Source organism: Argopecten irradians, chromosome 5, assembly GCF_041381155.1.
Source record: "Argopecten irradians isolate NY chromosome 5, Ai_NY, whole genome shotgun sequence".
NCBI lineage: Eukaryota > Metazoa > Mollusca > Bivalvia > Pectinida > Pectinidae > Argopecten > Argopecten irradians.
Window position 1 is genome coordinate 8,104,302 of NC_091138.1, and position 22,603 is coordinate 8,126,904.

Consider the following 22,603-nt stretch of genomic DNA (forward strand, 5'->3'; position numbering starts at 1 on the left):
TCGGAGGCCAGGGAAAGATTCTATTGAGATCCTTACCCTTGTTTTAGAGGAAATGTGGACATGCGACAACCACAACTTTGAACCTCATCCTGAAAATACAACACCAGATAATTAATGGCAGTTTTTTAAATATCTTTTTAGCTGTATCAATAGAGTAACATGTTGTCTTCACTTAGATCACATTGTAGAAAACATGAGTATAAAATTAAACACTTCACATTAATGTTTAATCCAAATAATGATTTAGATTAATGATTGAGTTTTTTTATTACGACCCTCAGCAACTATTACCAATGGGAGTTTGAAAACATAATCAAATTAACACATAACACATTTTAAAAATTACTCAGATTAACTACAGATAAATAATAAAAACCTCGTGTTAGATCAATAGGTTACCGAAGAATATGCACATGAGATAAGTAGAGAATAAAGATGAACAAATGTTTGTTTGGTAGGTACCTACCTGGAATCCGATATGGAGCCAACTGAACAAAAAATATTAAAAAAATCAATATATGCAAATTTCTCTTTTCTGAACAAAAATGCTTACAGAGCAACAATATGTTCGTACAGCCAAAGTAAAATAAAGTTATTTTTTCTTTCTGATGATAATGTTTCAATATTATTCTTCATTACCTTACATAAATATCTTTTTGACAGGAGATGTATTATGATAGAATTTTGACATAACAAGGTATTTCCCCTCTGGCTGTGAATGGTTTGTAAACTTACCCTGAACAGTTTTGTGTATTCTTTGTGATAATGGTATCGTCTATCTCTCAACTTCTAAAAATGAATAACCGGTAATTCTGAAACAAATTTAAATCACTGGTAAATAGGTGTGCCACAGAAATAAGTATATAGGAAATATCAGAGGTTTCTTTAGATGCAAGTGTCGTGAGATAATGAAGCTGATTATGGTGGGACAATCTTTGGATAAAGATGCAGATTTACAACTCGATTCTGGACTGATCATGTATTTTTTCGCTGCTGCTTAGTCAGAATTTTATATATTATGCTGTTCTACTCATCGTTTTTATGTAAAGCCTTGAACCAATGAGACATCATGACCTCTGTCCCTAAATGATAAATTGTTGAAAAATAATCCATTGGTGCATGGGCATTGGCCACCGAAACTTTGTTTATGAATGACAAGATAATAGATCCAGAATAGACAAAGTAAATTTATACTAGTTCCTAATGAGAAACAATGGAAGATGTGATCATGCAATGGTTATTGACTATATGATAATCTGATGGATATAATTTCTGGGATCAAACAATTTATCTATATAACATAGTTATTTACATGTATATATAAGAGCTAACACATGAGCAACCAACATCAAACTTACCTGTCCGGTCTTTTCTTCAACAATGCTAGTACGTTTGTTTCATACTGAAAAACAGATTGAATACCTATCACCATAAAAAAAAACCTTGTGGGAGATGGAAAGTACAACTTCGATAGTGCATCATACCATAACTTGTGTAGATGGAAAGTAAAACTTCTATAGTGCTACACCAAAAAATTGTGTGAGATGGAAAGTCTACAGTAACACTGGTATAAATCTTCTACAGTAACACTGGTATAAATCTATAAGTGAGTATTCTACAGTAACACTGGTATAAATCTATAAGTGGGTATTCTACAGTAACACTGGTATAAATCTATAAGTGGGTATTCTACAGTAACACTGGTATAAATCTATAAGTGAGTATTCTACAGTAACACTGGTATAAATCTTATAAGTGAGTATTCTACAGTAACACTGGTATAAATCTATAAGTGAGTATTCTACAGTAACACTGGTATAAATCTTATAAGTGAGTATTCTACAGTAACAATTGGTATAAATCTATAAGTGAGTATTCTACAGTAACACTGGTATAAATCTATAAGTGGGTATTCTACAGTAACACTGGTATAAATCTATAAGTGGGTATTCTACAGTAACACTGGTATAAATCTATAAGTGGGTATTCTACAGTAACACTGGTATAAATCTATAAGTGGGTATTCTACAGTAACACTGGTATAAATCTATGTGTGGGTATTCTACAGTAACACTGGTATAAATCTATAAGTGGGTATTCTACAGTAACACTGGTATAAATCTATAAGTGGGTATTCTACAGTAACACTGGTATAAATCTATAAGTGGGTATTCTACAGTAACACTGGTATAAATCTATAAGTGGGTATTCTACAGTAACACTGGAATAAATCTGTAAGTGGGTATTCTACAGTAACACTGGTATAAATCTATGAGTGAGTATTCTAAAGACATTGTTCATGTTATTTTTTATGAAATGTATTGATTTCAACAAGCAAATGATTAGAATAAATCTTCTATACAAATGGGTTTTTTTTTTCCTTTCAAAATTTGCAATTGTATACTTAAAGAGCTAGTCTTTCTCTGAGAGGAGTGAAAGAAACTAGAAATACCTTTTTATTATTTGTAACCTTGATACTATTGACTGGGCGATCAGGAGTACAATCAATGATGCTTTGGTCCATTACCTATATCGTGTGAAATTGAAATGTTCCAAGGGGATAAAGAGGAAATAGATGAGGATGCTGTAAAACAGTACACTGGAGAGCCATACTCATAAACTTAACCAAACAAGCCTCTCTATCCACAGCTCAACCAGCCGCGGGAGCCGTCTAATTTACGTCTTTTTCCAGGATATGCTTACAAATTCCGGTTATTTTGAGATTCATTAGAATTTAAAAATCAATGAGAGGCAGTAATTAAGAAGAGAAGTGTACAATTTATAAGTCCCCCTGCTCACCATCTACTTGTCAGTGATTTATACGATCTACCATACAGACAGCCATTCACCTTTCATCTCTCCACCATTACTAATTAATTCCGGCTCCTTATAAAGGCGAAACATATTCTCTCACAATTATCTAACTTAGTAATGCCACTTATACCTGATTATTTATAAGGGAACTTGCTGTAATTTTAAATGTTTCATAGGTGACACAAAGTCATGAGAATCACCATAACATCAACAATATTTCAAAACATTCCGTTTCCATTATTACCAACATTGAATTAGTTCCACTACAAGTTTAAATTGTATGTGTATATAAGTAAATACACTCAATTAATACATCTTAGAGTACTAGAGTATGTGAAAGGATGCTCAATTGACCCAGAAAATACTATTTTAATGACTTAAAGACTCTTTGATGATAATGAATTTACATGTGAAATAATTCCTTGAGAACACATACAGGCTTTTCTTCTCACTAACCAGTAACTGACGTAACATATCTGTTTGGGTAATGTAAATCTTTTTAATAAATAATCTGATATCAAATAATTTCATGTAAGAGTCCAGATCATGCAGATCTGGATTGGATTTCCATAAGGGACAGTCATATTCTTTTACACAATAAAATATTTACAGCAACCAGGTGACAGTTTTTGTGAGTAGACTTCTGAACACTTTAAAACCCAGACTGATATTCAAAGTGATAAAAATTTCTAACAGAAAAGAATTTTTATTCCAACTTGTCAAGGTTGTGTTGACATTTTGTACCTCTCTTTTACAGGTAATTCAATCAAAAATGAATTACTCAAACAACCTGCAATGAAATTCCCATCTTACATGGCCACTGACAGAAACCCAGAACAGACTTTCTACAGGTATATTGGTAATACCTCCAATTTTATGATATGAATTCTGAGCTGACCTGACAATACGCTAGGGACAATATGTGATGATATACACCTGAATGCATGTGTTACCTGTCTGAGATAATATACAGGTGACGAGGGGTGTAATGCCTGTGTAATACCTGTCTGCGGTGTGAATACCCCGATTATGTAAGATTAGAGTTCCCCCACTGTGATGCCACTCCACACTTATTAAAACACCATTATATATGAAATAATGCAATGATCAAAAGTGTTCTTATCCTATACTTCTATTCTACACTCTTCCAGCAGTCAGAACAGTTTAAGTGTAACAGGAGAGGAGGAAATTTAGCAGCCATACCGGAGTTCGAACCCATGACCTCCGAACACTAGCCTGACTGAGTGCTTCATCAATATGGGGGTTTTGAGATCCCAAAACGATGTGAGTAAAGTACAATTTACTGTCGATAAGTCCCATCATCTGGTGATTATGACGTCAGCATTTGATGTGTTTCATGATGTCATAATCACAACGCAAGGTGGGACTAATGGACGGTAAATTGTACTTTACCGACGTCGTTTTGGGATCAAAACCTCAGTATGAAGTTATCTGGTCAGTGGTTACCCGAGTGCTTTGCAAAGTCCAATTCTGCTACTTATGACCTTGTGCCTGCTGCCTCCATGGCATGATTGTTAAAGCAAACTAAATTTAGGATCTAATTTATTTTTCCTGTACAAGTTTCTTCTTCCTAAACTTCTCCATGGACAATGACTAACTTGTACCATCTTTTTCACAGATGCCCATATAGCCTCATTCATCTGCTTATATAACCTTAATCTCTATTCCATAAAAACTTCCTTGACTACACCACTGTTACTTAACTATGGTTTCTTAATTTAAAACCAGGGGAGATAAATCAGTATAACATCTCTACAAAATATCTAGACTTGGCTTCCAATTCCAATCTACCAGCACAAAACACCTGTTTTTCCTCTGTATTCCTGTAAGCCCTGGAGATCCCTCTGTGTTGCCCCTTGGAGGCCGGTTACACTGATTGAAGTGTTTTAACACCTGTTTGTGAGTGCATTTCAGGTACTACACGTTAAGATGGCAAATGTGCAGTATATACAAAGTCAATATTTGGATCTACCAATCAAAGTGTCATACCGTCCTTCTATCAACAACAGCATTGATACCAAACAGTGACACGGCCAACGCCAGGTAAAAAGGAAACCTTTAAAAGACATGTGAAACGTAAAAAAAGAAACACTCAAGGCTACCCATTAAGTCTGCAATACATCGGTTATTAGACATAACCTGCACCCCACTCTAATTCTGAGGAACTCTCAAGTGCTATTACAGAATATAAATATGCAGTGTGCATTCTCCCCTGCAGCGTCAGCATAACCCTAGGTTAGCAGATGGTAACTGATCAGTACGTATACTCATAACTAGACACTTATACTCCAATATCAGCTGAACCTTTCATGTTTTGTGCCATATACTATGAAGCTTTCACTTCACCTTGTTTAATACGAAAATACATATTCCCGTCTACTGCATGATCAGGAACCAAAAGTTTCAGCAGGATAATATCATCTCTACCAACTTAAATCAAACATGGGTCTCCGCGGTGAAATACTACTGCCCTGTCAAAGAAGCATCCTCTGACATTTGAGTTACAGAACCATTTTAACGCTATGTACAAACCACACAGGTATATCTCTTTTTAAAAACACCGGAGTATCATCTCGGCTTAGCTTATATTCTTCAACAAATTATCATTACCAGGCACACACTAAATTATAGATTAATATCACTGTCAGACCATATAAAATATCAAATGTCCCAATCCGTCCACGGATAATTGATAATGATAGTCCTCAGACGAACAGTTGGTGTACAGAAATTTAGAATTATCTTGATCCGTTGATGGTTACCATAGCAGGATGTACATGTATAGAATATTTTAGGTAAAATTACCGCTTTCTTACATACAATGATGAGGGTTGATGTAATCTTTACATCGTTAGACAGTCTATCAGATCTGATACAGAACATGTTCAGCGTTAATCGCATCGTAAATGGACACATTTCCCATAAAAACGAGACAGAAAATGAAATATTACATATTTTTGATAATAACTTTCATGAATAATAATTTCTAATTGAACCATTTAAAATGCAAAGCCAAACTTAAATAGGTTTTTGATCCATTTAATGAGATATGGTGTGTATTAAGTATGGCATGGTCTCAAGTAATGGATACAATGTATAGGTTATGTGAAGGGTACTTCTAGTTATCGTAAATTCATACCCTTACATCTCATACTAAATCTGTACTTGGTGAAATCCAGTGAAGCCACACATACCCATATGATGGAAGCCGATTCCAGCTGCCCAGCGGAGACAAACACCCCCAAATTAATTATAAATTATTCACAGGTCCCTGTGTTTATCATCCCATAAATTGTCTAATATTGATTGCTATGTGTATTTATTATGATTAAAGTTAGAGTAAAAAAAAATTCCCAAATAACAATGTAGTGAAGTTAAAATACTAAACTAGGGACAAATTGATGGAGTGAGGAAAATTGGATCTGATAGAGATACAACGTTAATGACTGTTACATTTCGTTAGGGTATAAAGTATTCAAACAATTGAGTTAACGGTGCTGTAAAACTCTACAGCAAATGATTTAGCCATTAAAAAACCTTCAATACCACATTAAACATTCGATAGAGTCAAAGTCAGTCAGAAACACCCCACAAGGTCGGCTTTTATCTCCACCTGTCTGTACCTACATAGACAATAGATATAAAGCTCTAGATACCAAATACAAAGAGACACTACAACAGTACAATATATAACAAATCAATGCCTGTATTAAATATTTCAACTTTTAATGTTAACAATGACAACCGAAGGAAAAGTTGGTGAATACAATTTTCCTTTCACAAACCAGAAATACAATAGCCTTTGTAAGTACTTTTGTGTAAGTTCAGTTCTGATGCAGGATAAGGTCTACGTTTCCAGCATGGAAATTATGTATAAAGGTACAGCATGGGATATGTTAAAATAAATTGGATGCTAAACATTTATTTTCTCATTTGTCCTCTTATCAGTATGTGTTGTGTTGTAGTTAAGATAAATGTACTGATAAATCCTAACAAAAAATACTGCGGTACAAATATGTAGCTTATGTATATATATATAGTGCATGATTAGATTAACTAATGAATTATGCATTGTTAGATGTATATGATAAAACAACACATTGGTATACTAAGATACAGCGTTGATGAATTATATATAATTAATTTAATACATCATACTTTGAGCACATACATTCAAATGATTAAAATTAATTGGCCAATTAATTAGTTAATCAATTAGTTCAAGTTAACTTCCAGAGTTAACGAGGAAATAACAATAAATGTTTGTTATTAATGACACAATCAATACAATTACATCAAAATTGATAATCTCCGCATGTGTGGGTCTAAGTGCGAGTCCCGATGACACCAGATTTCACTTTCATTTTTATGTTATATTAATACCTTTGTCATGGGCATCAAAGTTATGTAAGAAGTAAAATCTAATTTTCAATTTCAAAGGCTTTCAAAATCAGATTGAATCACTTTGAAAATTTTAATCAATACAATGTTGTATTCTTGTCTTATAAGATCTAATCCATTCTGAGGACGGAGATAAGGCGAGTGTTTCTAATGTGACGTTTTTAGAATGTCCCGACCAGGAAATCACAAGGACACGAGATAAAAAATAATCTATATGTTTAAGGGAAGTATTGAAATGCCAAACAACACAGTAAGCCTATGGTGGGTGCTGGGATTATGCTTAAGTTACATCAATCTAAAATGGTGACAACAAAGTATGCCCTTATGGTGTATTGAGTGGAGTGAAGTGTTTTCACAGATAACGGGGGATATACAGAAACAATTATAACACAATTACTCCATACAGACGGGGGAACCTTTGACTATACAATCTTATACTTCAAACTGTTACCAAGGTTACACAGATTGAAATATGACAATACATGAAATCGGCGAATTTTAGGTCCGGATTCGGTCAAACTACCTTGTGGAGAGGTTTTCTGATAGATGTCTAGTCTAGGATTGTATGTGTAAGCATGATTTAAAATTCATCAATGTTTTTTTTCTATCAAATTTTGTAATTACTGGTATAAAAATGTTAAACAACATAAAGTATTTATAATAACAGGAAAACGTGTTCAGCATGAAGTTTTTTTTACAAATTGGTAGATGTTTACAGTACTTTATTAATAGCTCTGTGAACAGCCAATAACATTTTGAGATATCTGTCATAGTTGGTGGCTACCACAAGATGTGCAGGAATTAGGACAGTCATATGATAAGTAAAATAATTTTCCATGAAAAATGATTTCCTCAACACAAGTTTGCTTTCTTTTAGTTCTCTACTGGTAACAGGAATGAAGAATTGAATATCACACCATAAATCTTCACCGCAGATTTTGAAAGTCACTATTTTAATGCATAAATATATAATTAGATTCTTCTAAATCAAAGACTACACAAGTCCTGAATTTCAGGAGTGAATGAGATTAGGCCTGGCCGGTTCAAGCAGCTAGAGCTCCATATATATATGCATGGAGCAAAAAGAGGAATCTACAAAACAAAACTTGTAACAGAGCATTTGAGAGCAATATAAATTCCAACTTTTAATAACTCCAATCGATCATTAGTGTTCTATAAAAGCCTAAGAATCCTTCAGTATCAGGAAACTTTGAATTCTGATGTCCTTGAGAACGGGCCCATCTGACATCATATAGAGGCCAAAACAGCTGTCCACATAGGTTCACATACCCTTTGACATCATTACCATATTATTCAGTACCCATGAACACCCAATAGCCCAAATCCATCAAAAACATTTTAAAATAGATTGCTTATAAATTGATTATTGAACAAGTTACATGTTCATACCATATATGAAAAGAATAACAGATATGCCTAATTCATATGCTTTCCCTAATGTGACTAAAAGAACAATGACATTAACATCATAAAGTAAGAAAATGAATCCCTTTATTGTCTGATTTATAAGTTACTACATCCATTTTGTAGCTAAGTATAATAATGTAATTTTTACTGTGTTTATCAACTTTGATCTAACAACAGTCATTTTTTTCTACTCTGTTTTATAAGTACGTTAGACTCGATTACATTTTTTCTCTAATAAATCTAACGTGCATTAAATATATTTATCAACATTTGCATTTCCTTAGGATAAGGTAAAGATGGTGTCTACTGAAAAAGAGCCACTCAACGTCCCAGCTACTAGTAGTCAAAGAGAACTCCCATCCGATGTCAACTATATTTGTATACATATCACAGCATAGGGGAGACAACTCAAACATGTCTACACCAATGGTAACAAAACATATCTAAAAGCAAAATAAAATGCACTTACCTTCAGCTACTTTGTTTACAGCATCTTCAAACACATCATAACATTTCTGTATTTCTTTTTCTGTAAATAAAAAATAAATTTTGTTTTCGTAATGTCCAAATGCCATACCTAAAATGAAGCAAACACAAGTAGGTAAATTCTTCTACTTTATAATCAAGTGCAGTAATCTCAAGCCTTCTTATGAATACAATACCTTTCAGTTCTTCATCCTCTATAGTTGAAGCTTTGTAGATGTGTCGTCTGGCGATGGCATCAAATGTCTCTGGTCTGTCGGGGAAACTCTTCTGTATCCTAAACAACATGTTATTGTAGGTAATGTGCACTAGGGTAATCATTCAGAAACATCAAAGCACAGTTAGAAGAACTGTTTTAGATTCTCAATATTAACACAGAGACTTACATAAATTTCTAAATCTTCCATTGATAATTTCAACAGTTTCAAACCTTCATTGTCTTAATTATGAATTTGAGAATCATCTAATAGATAATAGATCTTATCAATAACATGAGATTGCTTAAATAATGAATATTATATTTTCTGGTCTTCATGATTCATTTGAAGTTGTTAATCAACTACAGACTTACTGTGTGAATATATCTTCTTCCTGGTTTTTGGCGAAATCAAACAGCTGACATATTGGTAGGAAAGACAAAGCAAATTTCACATCCTCTGTAAAAAAAATATAACTTGGTGAAATAATCCACAACATTGAAGATAATAGGATTTTAAACTAATGACCAAACTGTTTGGATAACTTAATTTTCTTCTTATTGAGATTTAGATGATAGTTGATTGAATTCCACAATAAAATGTTAGGTTTTGATTTTTATTTTAAGCAAACATTCAGACAATTTCCTCAATGTGGTTCACGAATTCTAATCCTGTCTTTGAAGCAAAATCTCACTGAATTTGCTTTTCATAAAAGCTTTTAATAAAATGAAAATGTCAATAGAATTGTCTCTCATCCATGGCGGCACAGAAGTGACACAAATTTTTTTTCTTTTTTTAATGTAGGACAAAAAAAAAATTTATGTAGGGTGAAAAATATTTTTTTCTTTTACATGCTCACGTAAAACTTATTACATGAGCATTTAAAACATTTTTGTGCTCACGTAAAACAGTTTGTGTAACACAAGAAACATTTTTTATGTATGGTGAAAAATACTTTTTTTATGTAAGACAAATTTTTTTTTTTTTTTACGTGCTCACGTAATAAGTATTATGTGAGCACGTAAAAGATAAAAAATATATTTCACCTTACAATAAAAAAACATTTTTTGTCTTGCATGAAAAAACATTTTCCGTCCTACATAAAAAAAATATTTTTCACCATACATAAAAAAATATTTCTTGTGTTATACAAACTGTTTTCTACCGCGGCACAGAAGTGACAAGAAAAATTTTTTTTAATGTAGGTCAAAAAATATATATTTTGTGTAGGGTGAAAAATATTTTTTCTTTTACGTGCTCACGTAAAACTTATTACGTGAGCACATAAAACGTTTATGTGCTCACGTAAAACACTTTGTGTAAGACAAGAAATATTTTTTAATGTATGGTGAAAAATATTTTTTTATGTAGGACAAAAAATGTTTTTTTAATGTAAGCACAAAAAAATATTTTTTTCTTTTAAGTGCTCACGTAATAAGTATTACGTGAGCATGTAAAAAAAAAAAAATATATATCACCTTACATAAAAAAATATATTTTTGTCTTACATTAAAAAAAATTTTTTTCCGTCCTACATAAAAAAATATTTTTCACCATACATAAAAAAAATATTTCTTGTCTTACGCAAACTGTTTTACGTGAGCACGTAAACGTTTTAGGTGCTCACGTAATAAGTTTTACGTGAGCACGTAAAAAAAAAAAATATTTTTCACCCTACATAAAATCTTTTTTTTTTGGCCTACACTAAAAAAATAATATTTTTCGTGTCACTACTGTGCCGCCGTACTCATCAGACAATCAATGAAATTGCAAGTCAGACGATGTAAAAGTGTATTTTTTTTTCAATTATTCAAAGCAGCCAATGTGTATACCTGGGAATTCCTGTAGTGCCTGTCTATATACCACAGCGGCCACACTTCCTGCCAGAACTGCATCCTGAACACTGTCTTCATCCTGAAATATAACCAAAAACATACATCTGTCTGATGAGATGTCACTAGTCCTGCCAGATTTCAAATACATATTATTTCCAAACAGCCAAAAAAGATAACCATTTCTTACCAAGTTCAAATCAAGAGGATTGTTTAAAACAAATTAAGATCATGAAAATCACATCTACCAAAGACTACCATAATTATGAAGCTGACTGCAGCTGCTGTTTGTTTTACTTGGTTGTTTTGAGATCACAAACCAATACACAAAAGACACAACAAAAATTTTCTACATAAAGTTTACTTACCTCTAGTAAATCAGCTTCCATAATCTGTTTCCTTTTCCTGAGCTAGAGAATAGAAAGCTAAAAATTAACAGTCAGATCTAGTGATTGTCAATTAAAAATGAATAAAAAGAAAAATAATCATAAGTTCTATATTTCAAATGGATATTCCTTGCTATAACGTTTTTGAAATCAAACTTGTACTCAAATTGATGTAATATTAAATCAAAGAAGTTTTTAGAAGTTTTTGAAAAAAAAATATTTTAAGTATAACAAGCAAATTCGTGGAATTTCCGTCCCTCGCTTTCAGGACATATTGTAGATAAACATTATTGAGGTTAGGTTTAAGTCTTATTCCGAAGTAAGTCAATTAACTTTGTTACCAAGTTTGAAGAAAATCGGTTAATATTTGTTACAGTTATTAAACGGAACTGGCAGAAAATGACTTTTTTTTTTATTAAATCAAAGGACCATAACTCTGCTAATTAAGATCTGCCAAAAGTGGCGATCGAACTTGGCAAAGCCCTTAAGGCATTTAATTTTGTTACCAAGTTTTAACAATATTAGTTTTAACATTTGTTAGTTATTACCGTGAAACTGCAAAATAATGACATTTGAAGTAAATTAAAGGGACATAATTCTGATAAATAACATCCGTTGAAAGAGTTGATCAAACCTGGCCAGGCATTTAAGGCATTCAAGCTTGTTACCAAGTTTGAAGAAAATCGGTTAATATTTTTTACATTTATTGTACGGAACTGGTAGAAACTGACCTTTTTTTATTTAAGCTAAGGGCCATAATTTCCCTAAATAAGGTCTGTTGAAAGTCTAGATCGAACTTGGTCAAGTCCTTAAGGCATTTAACCTTGTTACTAAGTTTGAAGAAAATCGGTTTACGTTTGTTACACTTATTCCACGGAAATGGTAGGAAATAACGTTTTTAGTAATTCAAAGGGCTATAACTCCGCTAAATAAGGTCCATTGACAGTCGCTATCGAACTTGGCCGAGCCCTTACGGCATTTAATTTTGTCACCAAGTTTGAAGAAAATCTGTTAACATTTGTTACAGTTAATTATACGGAAACGAAGTGTTACAGACAGACGGACAGACAGACAGACAGACAAACCCAAATTAATATCCCCTGTTTCAGAGAAAGCAGGGGATAAAAAGGCATTCAAATACATCAGTTTTACTTGATCTTAAAATCAAGCCACACAAACCTGAGCAGTATCTACAGGCTATTTACCGGTACATATTCTGGCGATCTTTACAAATACATTGCTAACCTCATGTGGAGGTCATCAACATTGAGTTTATTATTGAGAAATTTACCTTTTCTGCAAATAACAGCTCCATCCGGTAATACTGAAATATAAAGGATTGATATGAAAGAACTGATTTGAGAATCTTTGAATACCCAAACAGACACATCTTATAGTTTCTCAGAACTTCATAAGGAAAAGATGTCTTATACTAATCAAACTTCTAATATTAATACCAAAATGAGCAATGTATTTGGTGTGTGTAGAATACTAAAAGAAAGTGTACTTATAACTACCTCTAGCCAGAGTTGTTTGGAGGCTGGGTTAAACCTAAGACCTTTCTGTAGTAGGTGTCGGGCATTCTCATGATTCAGATTGTCCTCAAACTCCCATTTGGCAGCAGTAATCCACAGATCTATAAAACGCAAAATCAATCATAGATTTTTACTGAACAAAACCATTCTTCTTTTTCAAAGAAATATCAAAAGTGCATGAACGTTTGATATGTGATGTGTCTCAAGAGTATACATGTGTATCAATATATGAGCAGTTCTATGGGTAATGCACAGATGTACCATATTCTGAAGCACATCAAACATTATTGACACAATAAAACGACAGATTTTTATCCTGACTGTGGTGATAACATTAATACCCTCCCTCTGTATATTACCTGGCTTCCTGGTATGAACTTGTAACATCCGAGTGAACAGTTTGCTGACTGTCGTCTTCTCTTTCTGTAAACACACAACACCACTCTTATTATTCTTCCAACAAATATTCTTAAAGAATTAGCCCTCAATCATTTTAAAATTACATGACATTAAATATTACTAAATACTACAAAAACTTTGACATCATCTATATGTGTTTACGAAACATTCATTTTCAGCACCATTAGGTAATGAATTTCACAGATAGACAATAGTAATCAACTTCTATTTTACAGACATTAAACACATTTCCCTTGACTAAATGAAGGGATATTCCAATAAGATTTATAAGCTTCAATAACATAGATGTAATTTTCTTCCATCATTCACTGATTTGTCACTGGTTTAAGCTGTTGGAGATTTCTCTGTCAATCTCTAGGGTATGACAGATTGCGCCCGCTAACCTTTTGAACCTGAAGACAATTACGTGACGCCATGACTTCATGCGGTGTGACTGCGGCGTCCACTGTTGATGATGTCATCAATATTGACGCGCAGATAACAGAACCATGTTCATGTCGAGGTGAAAATGCTTCTGTTTAGACTATTATCTCTTCATTTTCTTTTGTTTATGTGAGAAAAAGAATCATCCCCTACTTATCGAGGGTGTGACAACAAAATCACAACCCTTGGGAAATTCATGAATGTCCAAGCCTGGGCAAGCCTCGGGTTGGACGTTCATGAATTACCCCTCGGTTGTGATTTCGTTGTCACACCCTCTAGGCAGGGAAAGATTCTATTAATCCTTACCCTTGTTTTAGAGAAGTGGACATGAGACAACCACAACTTGACATCATCCTGAAATACAACACCAGATAATTATGGCAAGTTTAAATATCTTTTTAGCTGTATCAATAGAGTAAATGTTGTCTTCACATAGATACAATGTACAAAACATGATTATAAAATTAAACACTTCAATTAATGTTTAATCAAAATAATGATGTAGATTATTGATTGTTTTTTATTTTACTCTCAGCAACTATACAATGGGAGTTGAAAAACATATCTAATTAACACATAACACATTTCAAAAATTACTCAGATTTACTAAAGATAAATAATCAAACCTCGTTTAATCAATAGGTTAACAAGAATATGCACATGAGTAAATAGAGATAAAGATAACAAATGTTTGTATGTACCTACCTGAAACCGATATGTAGCCAACTGAAAAAAAATAATAAAATCAATATATGCAAATTTCTTTTCTGACAAAAATGATGACAGCAACAAATGTTGTACACCAAAGTAAAATAAAGTTATTTTTTCTTTCTGATGATAATGTTTCAATATTATTCTTCATTACCTTACATAAATATCTTTTTGACAGGAGATGTATTATGATAGAATTTTGACATACAAGGTATTTCCCCTCTGGCTTGATGGTTTAAAACTTACCCTGAACAGTTTGTGTATTCTTTGTGATATGGTATTGTCTATCTCCAACTTCTTAAATGAATAACCGGTATTCTGAAACAGAATTAAATCTCTTTAAATAGGTGTGCCACAGAAATACATATATAGGAAATATAAGAGGTTTCTTAGATGAAAGTGTCATGATAATGAAGCAGAACTGGGGCAATCTTTGGATAAAGATGCTGACTTACAACTCGATCTGGTCTGATCATGTATTTTTTGCTGCTAGTTAGTCAGAATTATATATATTCTGCTGTTCTATCATCTTTTTATATAAGCCTTGATCCAATGAGCATCAGAACTCTGTCCCTAATGATAAATTGTTGAAAATAAGCCATTGGTGCTTGGATTGGCACTGAAACTTTGTTTATAAAATCACAAAGATAATAGATCTAAAATGACAAAGTAATTTATACTAGTTCCTAATGAGAAACAATGAAGATGTGATCCTGCATGTTAATGATATATATAATCTGATGGATTTAATTTCTGGGATCAAACATTTATCTATATAATATTTATTACATGTATATATAAAGCAAACACATGAGCAACAAACATGCAAACTTACCTGTCGTCTTTTCTTCAACAATGCTAGTACGTTTGTTTCATACTGAAAAACAGATGAATACTCTATCACCAAAACTTGTGTGAGATGGAAAGTAAAACTTCTATAGTGCTTCACCAAAACTTGTGTGAGATGGAAAGTAAAACTTCTATAGTGCTACACCAAAACTTGTGTGAGATGTAAAGTAAACTTCTATAGTGATATCACTATCATATTACACCTTTATAAAGTTGGGCATGACAAAGTTTTTGTCAGGCCTTTGTAGGGTCCAGTAGAAGGACCCATTCCCAATTGAAAAATAGCACTGTATTTTCACAAATTCAATCAACTTTTTCCAAGTTGGTGTAAAATTATGTTAAAACACCACAAATGATGTCAATTTTCTATAAAAGATAATCTAGGTTTCTTTTTCAATTTTGTTTTTGAGAAAACTGGGGTTTTCACAATGTATATGTTGTTGCTATACAGTAATAACATATGTATATAAATCATCACAAAATAATATTGGATGGTGAAAGTTCCACATCTCTGTCCAGTCTGGAAAAGGCCATAGGATGAAGTGTGATGGCAAATACCGGCAACCCTCAGATGGACAAATGGATGGACACTTCCTCCCTGGTTTCTCTGGTAGAGTTCATAATAATATATAAAATATTCCCTGCATTGTCAAAATTATTACCGTTATCCACATTACCTGGATTGTCAAAATTATTACCGTTATCCACATTACCTGGATTGTCTAAATTATTACCGTTATCCACATTACCTGGATTGTCAAAATTATTACCGTTATCCACATTACCTGCATTGTCAAAATTATTACCGTTATCCACATTACCTGGATTGTCAAAATTATTACCGTTATCCACATTACCTGGATTGTCAAAATTATTACCGTTATCCACATTACCTGGATTGTCAAAATTATTACCGTTATCCACATTACCTGGATTGTCTAAATTATTACCGTTATCCACATTACCTGGATTGTCTAAATTATTACCGTTATCCACATTACCTGGATTGTCTAAATTATTACCGTTATCCACATTCCCTGCATTGTCAACATTATTACCGTTATCCACATTACCTGGATTGTCTAAATTATTACCGTTATCCACATTACCTGGATTGTCTAAATTATTACCGTTATCCACATTCCCTGCATTGTCAACATTATTACGTTATCCACATTACCTGGATTGTCTAAATTATTACCGTTATCCACATTACCTGGATTGTCTAAATTATTTCCGTTATCCCATTCCTGCATTGTCAACATTATTACTGTTATCCACATTACCTGGATTGTCAACATTATTACCGTTATCCACATTACCTGGATTGTCTAAATTATTACCGTTATCCACATTACCTGGATTGTCAACATTATTACCGTTATCCACATTACCTGGATTGTCTAAATTATTTCCGTTATCCACATTACCTGGATGTATTGTAAAATGTCTTCCTTCATTTTTGTTTTCCTTTGCAATTTGTATTCATAGCCTTTTCTTTTCTTGAGTATTTGTCTGAAATCCAAAATAAAATATGTATCATGTTTTAAGAATTTTAAATCAAAGTAACATAGCATATATATATTTAATTGTGCTAAATAAATCAAAAAGTCTTTTATATAACAAAATCTATGGAAATTATATCATAACAATTAATTCATTCAATGCAATATATTCAATTTCAGTGATGAAATGGAAAATTACTCTGTTATTGTAATATAATTTACTTGAATCAAAGGAGATTGACTATAAAAGATTATAAGAAAACTATGGAACCTTCTTTACTACATTGTACATGAGTTGATAGGTCTGCTATTGTTTGAGGGGAGAAAACTCTTGCAAAATGCGCATGGAGTGAGAATTTGTATGTGATGACAATACAATGTATTCACTAAGGTAATCATTGAAAAGAAAAATTGCAACATTGATATCTAAACTAGAATACAAATGTATATGTTCTTTTTAAGAATGTTGCTCTCACATTGTGATCTGTATTTTTTAATCAGACACATAGATTTATGTCTACACCTACAGACTACATTGTACCTCACAATTGGAGACAGGAGTCTATTAGGGGAACTCACAAATACATGTATCAACAACTCAGCATAGCCTCAAAACAATATAAAAAAGAATCTCTCCCTTCAGACGAAGCTTGTTCTCACGATTTAAACGCCTTAAATTGGCAGTCTCAAGCATCGATCTTTACTGATCATGATTCACCCACATTTTCATGTACCAAAGGTACAAAGTTTTTTAAGCACTTTTATTCTATAGATACATGTACAAACAATAATAATTATTTTAATGGCAAGTGTATACTGCTACCTCCAAATATTTCAACCCTTCTTCTTTAATAATGTCAGTTGTACTTTTCTATATCGTGTTAAGACACTGACGAAGAATTAAGTGTTGGTGGGTCAATATTGCAATACGGGACATTTTTTGTCCTGAATATTTTTATCTTTAATTAAATAAATCACATATTTAACCAAATTAGTACAGCATTTAGAATAGTTCCAATGGTTAAATCATGCTAAAAAGCAAATTTATGGAATTTCCATCCCCCGCTTTCAGGACATATTGTAGGTAAACATTATTGAGGTTAGGTTTAACCTTGGTTGAAACATGAAAATATAAACTGAAGTCTTATTCAGAAGTAAGATATGTAAAATAATGTCAACTGAAAATGACTATTAAACTTGGCTGAGCTCTTAAGGCATTTAACTTTGATACTAACTTTTAAGAAAATCAGTTTACATTTAACAATTATTGCACAGGGAAAGGCAGAAAATGATGTTTTTTTAGTACTTCAAAGGGTCATAACTCCACTACATAATGTACGTTGGCCAAAAGTAGCAATTGATTTTTGCCAAGCCTTTAAGGCATGACCTTGTTACCAAGTTTGAAGAAAATCGGTTAATACTTGTCAAAGTTATTGCAGGGAAATAGCAGAAAATGACTTTTTTTTTTATTAAATCAAAGGGCCATAACTCTGCTAAATAAGTCTGTCGCAAGTGGCGATCGAACTTGGCCGAGCCCTTAAGATATTAAACTTTGTTACCAAGTTTGAATTATAAGAATGATCAGGGGTGTAAAAAAATTTTCAAAGTCACTTGCCCCGGGCAAGTAGAGCCCAATAATTCACTTGCCCGAAATTAAATTCTACTTGCCCCAAAAAAACACCATTTTTTATCGCAGTCTACAGTGTAACTAGAAAATAAAAAAATAAAAACTTCAGAATTATCAATAATCATTTCTAATTCTATTATAAGAAAAATAATAATTAACAAAGCAATTAATTTGAAGCATTTTTTTGCATTTTTAACTTTCTTTTTGTTTCTCTATCACTTTTATTTTTTAAATTCCTGAATTCCGGAAACCGGATTCCGGCTCCATTATTAGTACCCAAGTGCAGCTTCCTACCTTGAACAGAGATCGTTTTTACAGAGAAAAACTTCTTTCTGATGGCTAAAAATAATGGTTAGACAACTAATAATGTAAGTGAGCTCTAATGAGCATTTGTATATAACTTAAAAGCAGTTAAATATTGGCTTTATCAGCTTGAATGTCTGAAAAACGTCTCTGAACTGAAGGTGCACCTAGCGACCCAGTTATGCCCATTTCGATTTTTTGTTTATTTTTGTGAAATAAAAATTGGTTTCTAATCCTAAAATAAATTATTATATTTTAGTAATATTTTAGGCAGGTTTGTTTCCTCAGGTATTTAGTTATAAGTCTCATATAGCATGAAACTTAGTGCACCAGAAAAATTATGTCCAGAAATTCACTGAGCTGTCACTTGCCCAGGGCAAGTGAACCAACTTTTTCTACTTGCCCGAACTCAAAAACTGGTTGCCCCGGGCGTCGGGCAAGTGGATTTTTACACCCCTGAATGATATCGAATGTTGTGTGTTTACAGTCAGCAAAACTTTAGTTTTCATTGATTTGGCAGTTGTTAATTGTGAAAATTAATGACATACTGTAACTTATATGAACATTCAGTTGTCGTCTTTTTAAACTCATTTTGAAGAATTTTCTTCTAAAAATGTGGATTTTGGACATGTAAATTTTAAACAATGGACTATGACCCCAGTGGTGAACACTGTTTACATACACTACATTGTACTTTCTTACCTGGATTTACCTGGGCTACTGACTTTGTATCATCTATTTCTACTGTATAACTACTAAAACAGTACATATGCCTACCATTGGTCGCAACAAGAGTGAAAGTACAATATTAGGATTCGACAAGTCTGAGGATCATTGAAGACAGACTTGATGAAATCACAAATATGCTATCCAGTGTTGTCACTAAAAAGTATTTGGAAAAAAGATACTCTTAGCTCAAGGAGACTATTAATACTAGAAAACAAACAATTGGTTGAAGAACTGAAGGGAAAAGTTTTTGAACTTGAGACTGAAAATGAAAATTTACGTTGCACAGTTAATAATCTAGAGAAAACGTTTGTTGAACTTTGAAATTCCAATGACACCATGGAGAACAGGAATGACCTAGAACAACATGGCTGAAAGTATTCTCTCAGAATTAGTGGCTTAAAAGACATGTACACTTCAGTCTTTGAAATGGCTGTAGAATGTGCCAAAAAGGTGGTTAATGAAAAACTTGGTGTGCAGCTTACTAACTGGGACGATCGACATTGACATAGCTCACAGGCTCGGAAAATTTCACACTGACAAACCAAGAAATATCATAGTGAAATTTGTCCAGTTTTTCAAGTGAAACGATTTAACATGATAAAATCACACTCAAAGCTGAAGAAATCTGGATTGACCCTCAGCTCTTCGAAGACCTAACAAGAGCCAACCAACTCATACTCACTGATCGATGCTTACAAACTCCCCTGTGTTAAAAACTCTTTTAGCATTGATAGTAAACTATATGCCATACTAGTGAACAGGAAAAAAAAGAGAAAACTTTCTATTAGTACTTCACTAATTACCTGGTATAACTGAAAGTTTTCTGATGAATGATTCCAACTTCTAATGGAACTCTATTGTTAAAGGAAAAATTGGTATGGACATTTGGCAAGGTAGTGCCACCAGGAGTGACTTCCCCTGGTATATTCCAATAAATGCAATATAGGCCTATCAATGACTGTTTGAAATCTCAAATATAAGATGTGTATAAATGTGTGTGTGTATCGTGTGTAGTACACGTTGTGAGTATGTTTAATTTTGGGATATAATTATATATAACTGCCATACAACAGGTTTTTTTTTTTTTTTTTTTTTTGGTTTTTTTTTTAATTATAACAGTATCTCTTTCTCAGAGTAACTGGAAAATGCAGATTCTGTTATTGTAACATCATTTACTTGAATCATGTATAAAAAAATGCCAATATCTGTAACCTTAAAATATCTAAAACTAATGTTCCAATTTCTTACAAGAAATTGTATCATATAAATTAAATAGCTCAGTAAAATAATTTAGTTGCATTTCAAATTGATTTTTATGATAGAAAAATAGTTTTTAAGGAATAAAAATGTTTTAAACCAGTTTTATTAAATTACACTGTATGTGTCATAAAAATAATCATTATCTAGCTATAGCCTCTAAAATTGTGATTTGTCAAAAAAAAGTCACTGTCAAATTAAATTAGAGAAAACACATAACTAGCATTGGCAGAAATATGTATTTTTCTGGTATTGGAATCTTACATTGGCGTTTTGATGTCAATATAGTGATGTCAATATAAGACATTATGCTCGGAAATTTGTACAGCTATTACTTTTGTTACAAATTTTATATTGTAAGTCTTTTTTTTTGTAGCTGTTTCTCATGACACACTTTCCTAAAAGATCAAATTTTCCGCTATTGAGATATTGACCCTGGTGTAAGAGTGTAGATTAAAATATAATGTGCATACAAATTACAAGATGGATGGCTTCTTTTTGCGCACTTTCTGTATATTCAAAGTACAATTTATGTTTGAAGCTGGTATGCGTTGGACTGTTGGCCATTGAGATTGGCGTATCATATTCGTGACTGATGGATTTGTGTTGTTGGTGAATTGTGTTGAATACTCATGATCAGATGATCACTGCACTGTCAGGTTGGGCACATGTAAATTTATTGCTATTATAGCGATATATAGCTATAATAGCTATTTAAAGCTATACAAAACTGACGGTATTAAAACAACATTTTTGAAGATAAAAATGCTTCCGCTAAAAACCGACTCCTGAAACTTGCAGTGGTTGTTTACAACGATCATTCAAAGGTATTAAAAGCAGTTTTGGTGAAGTGTAATTAAGCTAATTAAGTTAATTATTGCTCTATTGTTTCGAAACGAAAAGTGGTTGCATATAGTGTTCAAATGATCTTTATACACATTCCCTGCAAGTGTCAGGAGTCGGTTTTGAGCGAAAGCATTTTTTATCTCAAGAAATGTAGTTTTTCGCTAGTTATATCTATATATCTCTGTAACAGCAATAAATTTACATGTGCCCAACCTGACTGTTGTTTACTTTTGTTGTTTAGTATCTGCTGAATTTGATTTTGTGATGTGGGTCCCATCGCTGGAGTTGCAAATTTGACAATAAGTTTAAAAGCACACCCCTTATGTACAGTTATGTATGCGTGAAAGATTTAAGAACACCAATCACTTCATTTTAGCATTGGAAGTGTCAGATGCGGTTACCTCGTCTCGTCCCCAGTAAAGAGTCCAACTCGTTCCATCTGTTCCAGCTCGGGAATCATTCCCTCGATGTTCTGTTGAACGAACTCTGCCATTTTTGTAAGTTATGAGTCTCTCCAGATGAATTAGATTCCAAGGCAAACTATTAAAGATTAGTTTTAAACCTATTTTAAAACTATAAACAAAAACACGTGTTTCATGTTTCGCTACCAAAATTATACCGGAAGTAGAAACTTTTTTGCCTTCCTTTGCAAGAGCTAATAATGACAGATAACTCTCGCATGAATCTTGGCGGGATATTTAAAATGTGCACGGAATGGTTTGGAAAAAAATATATTAAAACACGATTTATAATGTTAAAGGTGAATATCTAAACAGAAACGGATTTTTGTTTTTGAAATGTGAATATAAAACGACTTTGATATTTTTGTATATTCT

The 22,603-nt window shown here is 32.7% G+C and overlaps 1 protein-coding gene across 1 annotated transcript; it reads right to left on the reverse strand.

The window, feature by feature from the left end:
- Positions 1-43: 43 nt before the first annotated feature.
- LOC138324245 (U3 small nucleolar RNA-associated protein 6 homolog) lies at positions 44-22,376 on the reverse strand. The gene is made up of 16 exons (XM_069269322.1): positions 22,169-22,376; positions 16,931-17,015; positions 15,487-15,528; positions 14,898-14,969; positions 14,646-14,666; positions 14,247-14,294; positions 13,457-13,520; positions 13,080-13,198; positions 12,854-12,886; positions 11,545-11,586; positions 11,177-11,258; positions 9,719-9,803; positions 9,327-9,424; positions 9,134-9,193; positions 467-488; positions 44-89 (listed from the first exon to the last, which is right to left on the reverse strand). Exons 1-16 carry the CDS (start codon positions 22,258-22,260, stop codon positions 44-46), a joined length of 1,011 nt encoding a protein of 336 aa, XP_069125423.1. The 5' UTR covers positions 22,261-22,376.
- Positions 22,377-22,603: the final 227 nt, after the last annotated feature.